At 39.6% G+C, this 14,977-nt stretch overlaps 1 protein-coding gene across 2 annotated transcripts in view; it reads right to left on the reverse strand.

The window, feature by feature from the left end:
• tenm2b (teneurin transmembrane protein 2b) overlaps positions 1-14,977 on the reverse strand; it is a 345,071-nt gene that overhangs the window by 40,073 nt on the left and 290,021 nt on the right. For both annotated transcript variants that reach the window (XM_017493324.3, XM_017493325.3), the window contains one exon: positions 6,495-6,617. In XM_017493324.3, coding sequence (XP_017348813.2) covers positions 6,495-6,617 — 123 coding nt within the window. The remainder of the gene's footprint in view (positions 1-6,494; positions 6,618-14,977) is intronic.

Here is a 14,977-nt window from a genome sequence, read left to right on the forward strand (position 1 = left end):
TTCCTTCCTGTTTTGTCTTTGTTCCTTCATATTTTTCTTTCTTTCTTTCTTATGAATAGCTAAACAAAGCTACATTAAAAAAAGACTTTTTCCTGGAAGTTCATTTACCAAGCAGTTTTATTCCAGCTCACAAAACAGTAGCCATATAAACAGGATCATCATCAATAATAACAACAACAGCAAAATCAAGCACATGAATTAAAATGGATTTTGATCATTTGAGCATAAGTAAACTCTGTTACTAATCCCAGTATTTCACTAAATATAGCAAACAGCAGTCAGCACAAATGATTGCAGTATTAAATATCAGCTTCAACTAGGCTAACACGGAAACAATGCGAGGTAGCGTGACAGCAAAATGTTAACAGATGGAGCGGCTGAATGACGCTGAGCCTCTATGAATAACTCCCTGTCGACAAATCTAACATCCTGGATAAAAAATATTCCACGGAATACCGAACGCACAATATTTATATTTTTATTATTAATTATAATGACTGATGTAATATATTATTTACCACATTAATTGACTGTTTACACTCGTGTTTCATAGAAAACAATCAGTCATTCACTCAATTCCTCTTCAGTACGGACTTTATCCCAGTCAAGGCCGCGGAAGATCCGGAGCCTATCCCGGGAACACTGGGCGTGAGGTGGGAATACACCCTAGATGAGACGCAAGGAACCACAGACACACATGCACACTTAGGGACAATTTAGTTTAGCCAATCCACCTACTGAGAGGTGGGAGGAAACCGGAGAACCCAGAGGAAACCCATATGAATATGTGACAGTAGAGTAACAAATGCAAGTACACACACTTGTGTGTCTGAGGCTAGTGAGTGTTACAGCACATGACAGGCTGCGTGCTGTTCACAGAGTTTGATAGAGCCTGATCAGGACACTTACTGTTTGTGTAAAAAAAAAAACTATCCAAAATGATGGAGAAAGAGAGGAGAGAGAGAAGGGACAAGTGCAAGTGAAACACCAGGGGTTCTATCGCAATACTAATCAGACTTCATCTGGATTCACTACACACACACACACACACACACTCAGACATACAGATCTGAGTGACAGGCCTGTTAAAAGTCACACTGCCTCCAAACCAGTGGGAGTCTGCTCCAGTCCTTCTCATTAACACCGCGCATGGATGGAGAGATATGCAGCGAGACCTCAGAGACACAGTGAAGTAGAGAAAAGTCGACATAAGGAGAAGAGGCTGGCCCGCGTAGGCTACGGGTTTACACTCCTGACACGAGCTCAGCCGAGCAGAACTGCTCCCATCAGTTGCAAATAAAACTAGGGCCTGTCCCTTCTTCTTCCTCCTTTTTCACTTCTCCTTGAGGCAAGGTCAAGACAGGTTCAGATTACACAGCTTCATATGTACTTCACTGACCTCGCGTTACTGCCTGTGTGGAGTATCTGTGTATCTTCTCCTAGTCTCTGTGTGGGTTTCCTCCAGGTTCTCTGGTTTTCTCCTACCTCCCAAAAACATTCGGTTAGACTGGCTGTGTGTGTGAGAGGTGCCCTGCTATGGACTTGCATCCCGTCCACGGTGGATTCACCATGACCCTGACCAGGCTAAAGCTCTTACTAAAGATGAATTAATGACTCAAGCAATGAACATACCGGAAAAATAAGTGCACTTACGTCATGGCCAAAATGTAAAAACAAATAAATATAAATAAAAAGTCAATCCAAACAGTTATTAAATTATTATACAAACAGTTATTATAGAAAAATGTACTTCAAAACAGTCAGTATTAAAGAGACTGATGCCTGATAGACACGGCTGAGATTATTTGTGGTGTTTAGGGTGGGTACGATACAGCTAACTATGTGGTGGTGGTAGCAGCTCAGTGGTTATGACACTGAATTTCTGACCAGAAGGTCCAGAGTTCAAATCCCAGCACTACCAAGCTGCCGCTGCTGCGCCCTTAAGCAAAGTCCTTAACCCCCAACTGCTCTGTTGTATAAATGTAAGTCACTTTTACTGCTAGATACCAAAATGGAGTCATTTCTTTCACTATTACTCCAATGTGACCATTTTGTGAACTATCAAGTGCATCAAGACTTCTAGAAGCACACAAGTGACCTACAGTACATGTGGCAAAAGAAAGGAAACGATCTATATGGATCTAAGATGGAATCACAATGGCTGATGTACCTATGTGTTTAACGCTCGTATAGCCATAAGAACAAAACTCCTACCATAGCTGGCCTTTCTGCACATGGGTAGTCTATTCCTGCGGCCAGAAGGAAAGGGGATGAAATACTGATAAAGTGGGTGATCTGGATCATTTAAAATTTTATGTGCCGATAAATTAGGGGTGGGAATACCAATAAATTTTCTCGCTAAATTAGTTATCTTTAAGAGTTTGTTCTTATTGGTAACTGTTAGGATATGAAAGAAACAAATGGCACCATACATAAGAACTGGCTCAATAATACTTCGATACAGAAGATGAAGAAGACTAGGCTGAACAGACAGATGTTTAAGTTTACGAATAACTGTCAGTCTCTGTTGACAGCACTTGTAAATACCTAGACTGTGTAATGTAGTACCCAGATATCTGAAATGCTCCACCCTTTCAACCATCTCTATGTTAATGATAATACTGGAAGGATGGACCGGTGTTTTGGAAGTGCTAAAAACCAGTTCCTCAGTCTTTGCGATATTAAGGTGGAGAACGTTATCATCACACCATGTACTAAATTGTGCTATGGAGCGTTGATAGTCCAAAAAAGAATCACTGCCCTTATTAAGTACGTTCATCCACATGCAAACTAAGGACGGGCGATATGGACTTAAAACTATATCACGATATTTTCTGTTTTTTTATTGCGTTAACGATATCAGTGACGATATTAATATAGCACCATTCACCACCGTTTTTGGCTAAAAGTGATAGCGGTGATCTTGAGAGCCACAAAAACACAAACATTGATCTAAAAGTAAAACTGATTTTCTGTAACCAAACCAGTTCCAGATTGTAGAGGTAGCTCCTCATTTAGCGATAAACTCCTCCTCAGCTTCATGTCCGCCTTCCATCATACTTGTTTTTGCTCTGCATGTGAGCTGTGAATAGGTCGCAGACCGTCGCACACAGAAATACGTCATCAACTAGGCTTTATCGATATTATCGCAGGAAGACATTCTTATTGTGGGGAGAATTTCTACTGCTATATCACAAACGATAAGATATTGCCCATCCATAATGCAAACTTAGCACACAGACATATCTTAGCCTTCCTAAAACTGAGATGGACGTGTGCTATCAGTGTTCTTGTTTACAAAAAAAAATCTCCAAATCAAGCCCGCATGAGAAAATACTTTGGGAAGAGAGAGAGAGAAAGAGAGAGAGAGAGAGAGAGAGAGAGAGAGAGAGAGAGTGAGAGAGTGAGAGAGAGAACAGCTTCCCTACACTCTAAACCCATTTTATCCGCCGTCTTCCTGCCCACATTACGCCCACGTTCCACCGATCCTGCACAGATTCTTCCTGTCCATGCGCTCATTCACACTCGCACCAGTGTTTCTTTCTCTGTGGGTGGATTCAGTTTTGGAGATTAGAGTGAGAAAAGAAACTGTGTATGTTCGTAAATGTGCACACGGTGATCAATATCAGTCCGTCTTGATGGTCAGTAGGAGTTGTGATGACATTAATTTGACGACACGAAAACGTTTCAGCTAAGAGAGCCCGCCCGTGCGTGTGGGAGAACCCGTGTTAGTCCAGCTCATAGAACAACAAAGCACTAACACACAAAACCAAATCTGTGATGTGAACATAAGCTCAAGCCGCTTTATTTGTCCGTCAAAATTCATTCAGAGAAAGGAATAATTAAAGGTTGACAGACAGCCTCAGCTCACTTTTGTGCTGAATTCGAACTTAAAAGGTCGTTTTTACCGTGAAGGCTCGGACTATTATCGAATCACACCAGCAACAAACTTGTCACACTTTGCCGCTGTCGTCATGTATACCGTTGTTTTTATGTCAAACATGTACTGTTGCTATGACAACCAATGTGAATATAGGGGTGAATGTGCGCATTGTGGGGGGTGATATGACAAAAATATCACAACAGTAACCCATTTCCACAGTTCATGATATAGATCATGATATAAAAGTTTCCTAAATACAGGAAATAATACAGGAAAAATAATCAAATCTGCGAAAAGCTATTATTTCATAATACTTGTTTTTTTAAATCTTGAAAAAATAATAATTGCATTTTTTACACATAAAATATTTATGAAATAATGAAATTTTACCATCAGCTGCTTCTGCTTTCAAAGTTTGCAATTGTTATTAAAAAACAAATCAACACGTTCTTAATAACTATTAAAACAAGTTTTTGTATTGTGACACATTTTCTTTTTACAATATTAATACATGCTAATTTGCTATTTTTAATGTAGTCTATAGTCTAAAATCATTTTAAATGAAGACATGTCAAAAACAGATTTAAGAAATAAACTAAATAAAATAAACTGTCAATGCAAAGAATGAAGGGAAAAGGGTCTTTGTATGTTGTGTTCATTTTTCATTTGGAACTAAATATTTATATGCAAATGAGATGTTTTGGCTTTAATATTACAGAAAGGATTTTTTAAAATCATTTTTGATGTATTTTTTTGGACAGAATTAATGAACGATTAATTCATGATGTGTATCAGCAGTTACTGGGTAGCTAGTGGCGAGCAGATGCTAGATTAAAGATGGCCGTTATCTCTGATGTACTCCTAATATGCATCGCTGTGTATGTTTTAAAAATAGCAAGAGGGTGATTGTAAAAGAGAACGATGCGGCGGCTGAAAAAAACAGCACAGTTTTCCAGGTGCTGCAAGTTAAGAATATTTTAATGTCGCAAAATCTATTTCTGTGTATGTTGATCTAATTTGCATCACATCTTCAACGCGAATGAAATGAATGAACGCAACGTACGGACAGACCGAAAAGGTCCTCACAGCCTCTGTCCACAAGACCTAAATACATAAATAAATAAATAAATAAGTAAATGAATAAATCCCTTCCAGATAAACAACGTATTCAAAAATCCACATGAAAATGCAAAAACAATTTGAAACCGCTCACGAGAACAGCAGTCTTCAAACGCCTCACATATGACACGACGAGGCAGCTTTCTGTGCACGCGTTTCAAGTGTGTGCGCACAGAAAGCCGCCTCGTCGTGCGAGTACTGAATTGAGTTCTCTTTAGCGGCTTATTACGCTTGGACGGTCAAATAAACACGCGCATCATGCCACAATGCAGGTCTTGCCGAGTATTCATGCAAACACAGTTGGTTATGTCTTAAGTGAATGTAAACAGTTGGGAAAAAAATTGGAGGTGTGTCAATACACTATATTGGATCTGTGCATTAGGTCTTAAAGTGACATCAGTCTAATAAACCTGCTGCTGTCTGTGTCATTAATGTTCATCAAACAACAAAAGACAAAGAGAAAATCACTCACTCACTGACTGAATAACTTCAGTAAATTTAAGAAGAATCACTGTATACGGCACACAGTGAAGTCTATTTTATTTTACATTTAATTGCTTTATTCAATTTCCGTAGTATTTCTTACTTGAACACTACTGAAAGACCTCCCTGAGAAATAAGATTGTAGTCATATCGCCCGCCCCTAAACATTAGCATTTGCTGATTCCAGTCTTGTATTTCACTGAAAATGTGAAATGTACTTCTTAATGTAGTAAATATCATAAACCCTGCTGATAGGGATTTTCTTTTTTCATTTTAGGAATTGTTACAAGAACAGAGCTGTGTTCATAGACAGATTAAAAGCAGTAATAAAGCATGAAGCTTGTTATTATGACATGCTGCTAAATGTAACTCTACTCTGTACTCTCTCTCTCTCCACCTATATAACTGTGGGGGAGACGCATCAAATAATTGAAATGTCAACTCAAACTGTAGGACACAATAAAGTGTGACACAACAAAAAAACCGCTTCATTTGTATTTTCATACACTTGTAATATAATAAAAGTTCTACATGTACCTCTATATCCCTTTTTTCTTTGAAACTATTTTTGAGAGGAAACTAGTTGAGGTGCTGATGATATGAAATAAAAATATTAAATGGCAATGGCAAGATGTAACAGTGGTATTTTTTGTTACATTTATGTTGCCATTGGTTTGTGAAGGGTAAATATTACTTTAACAGCTCAGTGTTGAGTTTACAAATTCAATTTCAAATCTTTTTTCAATTTAATTACTTTCTGGACTTGGCCGGACTCGACTCGGACTTGAGTCCAACTCGGCCACTTTTGGACTCGGACTCGATTGGTTAAGGACTTGGTCTCAACTCGAGCTCAACAAAAGAGGACTCGGACTCCCAACACTCCCAACACTAGTATATATGTGGACAGGTCCTGAGATGTGCATGAAACCTCCGTCACTGCTGAGTCGTCCACTCTAATCCTCACTCATCTCCGGACGCATGCTTGGGTCAGAGTGTGAATCGTTCTTACCTCTGCCTCCGGAGGGCACTGTTGCCACATCGCCGGTGCTGGGGATGCCTGTGCTGAGGCCGGTGCTGACAAGATGACCGTTGGTAGGCTTCAGACGCCAGTTCAGTCCGAGCAGATTGAGAGCTGGGAGAAGGGAGAAAAAAAGAGAGCGATTTCTGAAACAGAACATGACAGAGTACCTCAACATCGACACCACGGCAGGTATGCATGGCTAACCCGACATGACAGCAAGGAACTTAGCTACAATACCCGCTCCCTGCCTGGAACGCACACATTCCGCTCATTATACACACTGATGCAGTTCGGTGCTGGCTCCGTGCCCACTCAGGCATAGCGAAGCTACACTTTACCTGAGCAAGTCGGAGAGAAGCCAGGCTTCAGTGCAGACACCAAAAAACGTCAAAACGCCTGTCTCTGATGACTCAGTCGAGCAGACGGCAGGCTGATGTCGAGTGCCACAAAAGGCACAGAGCTTATCTCAACATACACGGGCAATGCAAGGGACAGGAAAATTGCTTCGGAAAAGATGAAATTAGTTTTTAAGTCAGACAGAGGAATTGTTCAGTGGTTTCCTTAATTTTTTTTTTTTATGATTTTTTTGGCTGAGGTATGATGTAGCCGAGGTATTTCTTGCTTCTAATAGAAATGTACAGTACTGTGCAAACGTTTTTGGTGCCCTATAAATATATATTTTTTTATTTTATGACTTCTACGAGTCAGTACAAAAAAACATTTTAGATTCCCAGACATTAGTTTTCTAAAATTAAATTAAAATGTTACAGAAAAATGTTTGGAAAAGAAAAAGAAAGCAGCAGATTACATAAGAGACCACTTTTCAGACATAACAAAACACAATGAAGACTGTTGGGATTTGCTGCAAAAATAAGAAGCCGGTGCAAGAGTCAAAGAAGAACTGTGTCTGGTTCTGCAAGATGCTCAATAAAACTTACAGCTCATTTCCTAATAAAACTGCACTAACTGTACCGAAAACCATCTTTTTTATCTTGATTTTTATGTCACACCACATATTGACTTTGTTCATTTACTACTGTTTACTGCTCTTTATTTTTTTTTAAATGTAGAAACATTTAATTTCATTATTTTGAAGGCATCTTTGCTCTACATCAGCATTTCTTTGCATGTGCCTGAAATGTTTGCACAGTACTTTACATGATTAGAGGCATGATGACATAATGAAGCGTGGAATATGAATATGACAAAATGCAAACACAAAACACACATATATATGCACACACACTTGTCCTACTATCCTTATTAATGCAGCTCATTAATGCTATACACCTGAAAGGAACCAAAAGGAAACTTTTTTTGTGCACTTTTTGTAATAGCGACCAGCCACATGGTCAAAACTATCAGATATTCCAATCCTTGTGATGCAGTTTGGTCCCCACCAAGATATAAAAACGTACCCCCACACACACTAGTTCACACACTCCCACCCGAGAGAAGATGCTGATGTCTGCAGTCTCAGTGATAATGACTCACCTCGGTGCTCAGTCCTCCATCACCCCTAAATCTCATCCCGGCAAAATCAATGCCTTCCTACTCGTCCCTCACACTCACACATGCTTGCTCTCCGTCACACACACAGGCTCTCTCTCTCTCACTCCAGAATGAATGCAGCAGGCCCTCTTATCATTCTTGTGTGAAGTGACTGCTCTGGCCAAAAGAAAGTGCTGATTCCTCCAGCCCATCTGCTGCTCTGCTGTCAGCTAGTCTATTGTCACTCACTTCGGCATGCATGTGCACACACACACATATACACGCGCACACACACACGCATGCATGAACACTTCATCAACTTCTTCTTTTTCTTCTTCTCAGTCCTCATCTTGGTCCAGTCTGGTAGCAAATCCATGAGCTAATATTTTGCCGTTATTTTCACTGCCATGTTACTCAAACCAAGTACTGAATTTGGTATCTGTGGTACCAGGAGTACCAGACAAGTGCATACAGATGGAACTAGAATTGTGCAGAACACTGGATGATCAACCTACAATCATCTCAAATCACATGCTACAATAGTGAACAGTGTGTGAAACTAGGCTGCTTTCATATTTATTTATGTTAACACGTTTGCCTCGCACCTCCAGGATTGGAGGTTCAATTCCTGCCTCTGCCCTGTGTGCATGGAGTTTGCATGTTCTCCCTGTGATTCGGGGGTTTCCTCCAGGTACTCTGGTTTCCTCCCCCAGTCCAAAGATATGCGCTGTAGGCTGATTTCCACATTGTCAGTAGTGTGTGAATTTGTATGTGATTGTGCCCTGCGATGGTTTGGTATCCCGTCCCAGGTGGCCCCTGCCTCGTGTCCGAGTTCCCTGGGATAGGCTGCAGGCTTCCCGCGACCCTGCGTAGGATAAGTGCTATAGAAAATGGATGGACGGATGGAACTAGAACAGATTTTTTTATCACACAAATCCTCATGTATTAATGGCTGGTAATATTCCCGCTCCGAGTACAATGTAAAACCTAGAAAGTTCCATTTAGTCATCCGCTTTACATCTCATCACATAAAACCAAATGGAGTAAAAGGTCAAGGTCAAGCTATAATGGAACACGTTTTATATGCGTTTGGTACTATTTGTGTTTTCTTGCCTTCAATTTTCCTCTCTCGTTCGTTCTACCTCCATTATGGAAGTATTTTGTGGACAATTTTCAAAAGCAATTGCAAACTGTATTTGCAGTTGCATTTCCTAATTGTGGATGCATAAATTGTGACATAACGCAAATGAAAATGCAAATCGTGTATTATTGTTTGCGTTTTCATTTACATGAACGTACAACGTCTGCCAAATTTCAAATGGAAAAGCAAAGTCCATTTTCAATTGCATTTCCAACATCTTACGAGTTATGACCCTGTGATATCGAAATAGCAATAGCAATTACCCCGTTTGCTATTTCACTTCAAGTATGGAGCCTGCCAAAATTCAAACGGAATATCAAATCCCTTTGTATTTGCATTTGTGATGCCTTGCACAGAAACTGCCAATGGTTTTTATGGTACGATGTCCACAAACTTTTGGCCAAATTCAATTCAAATTCAATTGGTAACTGAATACCAATAACATTTGTTTACATTTATATAAGAAACAAAAGGTAATTGCACGCTAGATACTTGATCAACAAATCAACCGAATTGACTGATTAGATTTCGCTGAAAGAACACGGCTGCACCTGACTGCAGCACTGCTGAAACTAAAACTTACTTATATGAACTCTCAGCATGAAGTACAAACTTTCCACAAGCTCATTACGACACAATCAAAGAAACTTCCAGAAGTCTGGAAATAAAACTGGTTCAAAAATAGTGTGAAAAGGGTTACAAAGTCATTCTGAAGTCTTATGGACTCTGATGAACCACAGTAAGAGCCCCTACTGCCAAATGGAGAAGACTTGAACCAGTGGTAAATCTTCCCAAGTATTGCTTCTAAGTGCCCAATGACAACTCATCCAGAAAGTCGTCAAAAGAACTGCAGAGCTTTCTAGCTTCAGCTTATGCTGGTGTTCAAGACTTTACAGTAACTAAGAGACAAAATGAGATTCATGGAAGAGCAGCAAGGGAGACAGAACTGCTAACTAAAAGAACCATAAATGCCCTCCTTATATCTGCAAAACAGCACCTGGATAATCCCAAAGCTTTTAGGTATAATGGAACTTTTGGACAACACAAGTCCTGTTATGTCTGGTGTATAGAAAATGCAGCATTTCACAGAACACGGTGGTGGTAGCATAATGGTATAGGGTTACATTGCTGCCTCGGGAACTGGACAACTAGCCATTATTGAAGGAACCATGAATTCTGTTCTGAAAATGCCTTGAAAGAATGTCCAGTCTAGAGACGCATAGATGTATCGACCAATATCCGTTTAAAAACATCCGAAGATCAGTGACGATTATATCCTGTCAATCAAAAGAGGGCGGGAAAACAAATTCACAATCAAATTCGTGCTGTGTGTAAAGATGATGTCTCTTGTGTGGAATGATGACAAAACTGCAGTTTGTAATCTCTATAAGCTCTGCACTGCTACAATTTTACACCGGAAGTGAGCAGCAGGAGTTTCAGCATCGAGTCTAAATTTTTATTTTTGCCGAGCAGCTCGAGCTGAATTAAAGTGCCAGAATACCGTTGAAAGATTTAATTGAAGTTGAGTTGACAAAAATGTATATATTGCACAGAAAAATATATTTGTAGAGTAGCGTGTTTCATATCCAGTTAACATATATAAATATCTAAAATTTTATATTATATATAATAAGCTTGATGTCAGTGATGAAGTAGAAATGCTTTTGTTTGTGGTGAGTGAATGTGAAGACTAACAGGAGTTTAGTTAAAAAGTTAAGAAATCTTACTTTAATCTTCAGAATTTAGTTCATGTGTTAATGTTAATTAGAGTAATGTGTTTTCTGTTTATGAGACCAGTTACTGTGAAACAACTTGTTGAAATGGAGAGAATAAAGTTTTTATTTGCATTTCCTTCAGAACTGTGGAATTCATTATTCTTAATTTAAAAGAAGCCATAAAAGGCAGAACTATCTGAATAATATCGGTTATCGGTAGCGGTTGAGAAATTTTGTATTGGTGCATCTCTAGTCCATTCATATAAATATGAGCTAACACTGAGATGTACTTGGGTATTTCAACAAGACAATGGGTTATAAATACAAAAGCAAGTCTATATCTGAATGACTGAAAAGAAACAAAACCTGATGTCCTCACTCCTAGGAAAAGGCTTCGGGATAATATGTAATTATTTCTTTGGAAGAAAAGTAGAAAAAGTAGTAGTAAAAACTGAGTAGTAAAAACGCACAAACATGTATTTAGCTCAATAATAAGTCAGCTAAATATACTGTAATATCCTTGCAATGGACCTTTTCCACACCTAACAAGCTAAAATGAGCGTTTACTGATGCTAAATGAGGTAGCTAGCTACAACTATAAGTGAAAGTGTGTTTTAGAAGACTGTGAAATAATGGTGACTTTAGTAAGAGATAGAAACATGAACCAAAAATTGTATTCTTTCTCCTCACTCTCAGGTTGTTTTTCTTTCATTTCTCCTGACTGCACCTGACTAATAGTGCAATCTGGATACCATAAGTCTGTCTAACACTAATACGGATAACGGAGGAAAATAAAATAATAATATTGTTATTACGTTCTGAATTTTGGTTCGCATTGTTCTCTTTAGAAATGTATTAGGCATACACTAAGCTTAGCTTAATACTAAAATAACAATATCGCTCATAACCTTATGTCTATGTCTCCATTGTAGGTGGCCAAAATTTCTCAGTATGATGGTGAAATTACATCATATAGGATTTTGGATGTGGCGTAATTTCGCTGTGGAGCTCACCATAAGCCTCAGTAAATCCTTCCCCGTCACGCATGTGTGCTTATCACCTTCACCAGAAGAAAATGACAGAGTTGAAACACGCTCATCCCCAAAACGATTCCCGCTTAGTGCTATCTCTGGACATCAGAGCTCCTAATGCTGCTATAGACAGCAAGAAAACTTGGCCTAGTTCATTCCTGCTGTGATACAGTCTCATATAAGTATGTGTGCACCGCAGGCCTGTAGGGGTCAGTGTGCAGTGTGTGTTGGGGCAGGGAACACTTCTGCATCTCTACACACAGGAACACAGAGGAACATCTCAGTCTGAAAGTGCTGATGTTATAGCGATAAGGGATTTAAGCAAGTGAGAGATAATTTTATTACATAACCACGCTGGAAGTTTAATTAAGCTCTTATTCTCATAATGAATATAGTCATCATAAATGAATACACTTGCATATGCTCAAGTTTACTTACTAAAAATATGCCCTATCTTACTCAACAGTCTGAATTTATCCGTTTTTACTTTAGCAACTTTCTTAACGGGAAATCTTGGAACTTATGGAGCAATAAATAAAAATCTACAAAAATTATTTAAAAAATTCTATTACATGAATGAGTGTTTAAATGTGCATGTGCTTGGTGCAAGTGTTACTTGCTGCAGAACCAAAAGTCCAGGGGGGGAATCAGACCTAATCCAGCTCCTCCTACCTGGGTGGAGTCAAACCAAAAATCCAGGGAGTGGAGACAGACCTGATCCAGCTTCTCCCACCTGGGTGGAGTCAAACCAAAAGTCCAGGGGGTGGAGACAGACCTGATCCAGCTTCTCCCACCTGGGTGGAGTCAAACCAAAAGTCCAGGGGGTGGAGACAGACCTGATCCAGCTTCTCCCACCTGGGTGGAGTCAAACCAAAAGTCCAGGGGGTGGAGACAGACCCATTTTAGATAAGGTGGAGTCAAACAAAAAGTCCAGGGGGTGGAGACAGACCTGATCCAGCTTCTCCCACCTGGGTGGAGTCAAACCAAAAGTCCAATGGGTGGAGACTGTACTGATCCAGCTCCTCCTACCTGGGTGAAGTCAAACCAAAAGTCCAGGGGTGCAGACAACTCAGTGTTGTATGTGTTGTGAGTAAGGGTTAGGAATTAGTGGTTAGGGTTATCAGAGGCGTTATAGCAGGTCCAGCTCCACCCCCTGGACTTTTGCTTCTGCAGTGAGGACTTTCTTGTTGGTGCACTCGGATGGACCAGTATTCCCAGGATAGACTCCGGATCCACAGTGACCCTTGACCAGGATAAAGTGGGTACTGAAGGTGAATGAATAAATAGATGAAATTTTACATTCTAAATTCTATTACAATTCTAATAAAATTCCAATAAAAGACAAAGTATTTGAACACTGACATTTCCAGCAACTCATTACTTTACTGACAGAGAGAAATATTCCTGGAACAGCTCACTGTACAGTTTAATAATAGCATTTTCTCTTTATCTCACTTTAACATCTAACATTAGAACAGAGGTGGTAAAAGTACTGAAATTCTTCACTCAAGTAAAAGTGCAATTTATCATCTAAATAAATACCCTGGTAAAAGTTGAAGAACAGTTTCAACTCAATTTACTCAAAGTATTCTTGCATTTATATAAAGTATGAAAGTACAAGAAAGACTTGAATCAAGAGGAAATCCATCTGATTTTAGATACAGTGGGCAAATTAGTGCTTCTTTCCCCAAAGACCGTGCGAAAACGATAGCTAAGGCTAACCAACTACAGCTTTATTGCTAATTTCTCAAATGTTAGCTAGCATGATTTCTTAGTATGACCTACTGTGTGCGTGTGTGTGTATGTGTGTGTGTGTATGTGTGTGTGTTTGTGTGTGTGTGTGTGAGTGTGGGTGATTGAGAGAGAGAGAGAGCATGCGCGCTGAGCCAAGTGACGTGAGAAAACGGCACTTTTTAACACATAAGTAACTGATGCGTGCACCATTTTATCTGTAAAACGCCAATTGGATGGAAATAGGCGAGAGACAGCAAATATCGCAAACTTTTTTTTACGCACTTTCACTGTGCGGATAACAGAAATGTGCAAAAAGTGGATGGAAACTTGTGGATGGCAAATGATAACAAGAACTCATTCATTTCTCTCTTCTGGAATACTCTTCTTTGGTGTTTACATTGGATTTCAATACAGCGTTCTGTGCTACAGCGCCACATATCTCTCCCTTTTGTGCATCAGCAGCATGTCCGGGCACGTGATCTAAAGCTCAAATCTAATTGGACGGCCCGATTCGTTGCAGAGCGGCAGAAAAAAAAAATCGATTCGCTGGACGAAAAAAAAAAAGTGACGCTTTGTCTTGTCGCGAATGGTCACCCCCAGTGTGTATCGCTCCATAGGGATCTATTGTTTCGTTTCAAGTGCATCATCGTGTCAAACATTCACGTCGCTTAAAGGGTCATGAAACCTCCCTATTTCAGCTCAAGTTTACCTCTCAATGTTTTTGAAAAAAGCCCTTAACATGTTTAAAGCAGTAGCTCACATAAGGGTTTTTACACAAAGGGTTTTCAGTGCAGCAACACCCCTATGCCGAAAAACAGCGGTTGCTGCAGTGTGATTTAGGATGAGTCCAGAGTTGCAGTTGTACACAAAACGGAAGAGAACTACCAGAGTAAGCTGGCAAGCTAACCATCCAATCATACACTGTAACTAAACGTGAAACAGTAAAAACCCTAGTGTGTGTGTACTTGTATAAGCATTCTAGATACTTTCTAAACCTCCTGTGTCATACCCATCATCCCTGTCTATAAAGATCATACATGGTGCATGTACTTGTCTTGTGTCTATTGGGAGCCCCACAGTTGTGCCTCTACACACTCATACACACATATCATTTAACCTTTTAACAATAAGAACAACTATTAGAAACAAATCTACACTTGAGCTGGAGTATATGCTAGCTCTCTTTGCTCATGCTAAACTTCATTGCCCTTAGCCGGACTAATCAGATCTGCAGGAATATCTTCGACAAACTCAGTTTAAGCCCTTCGCAATAATCATGAATTATGAAGAGGAAACGTGTTAAATGAGAAATTAATGAGATGGCACATAACACTTTATGTAATCTCTTTGTATAATTCA

This window comes from Ictalurus punctatus, chromosome 18 (genome assembly GCF_001660625.3).
Source record: "Ictalurus punctatus breed USDA103 chromosome 18, Coco_2.0, whole genome shotgun sequence".
Classification (NCBI taxonomy): Eukaryota; Metazoa; Chordata; class Actinopteri; order Siluriformes; family Ictaluridae; genus Ictalurus; species Ictalurus punctatus.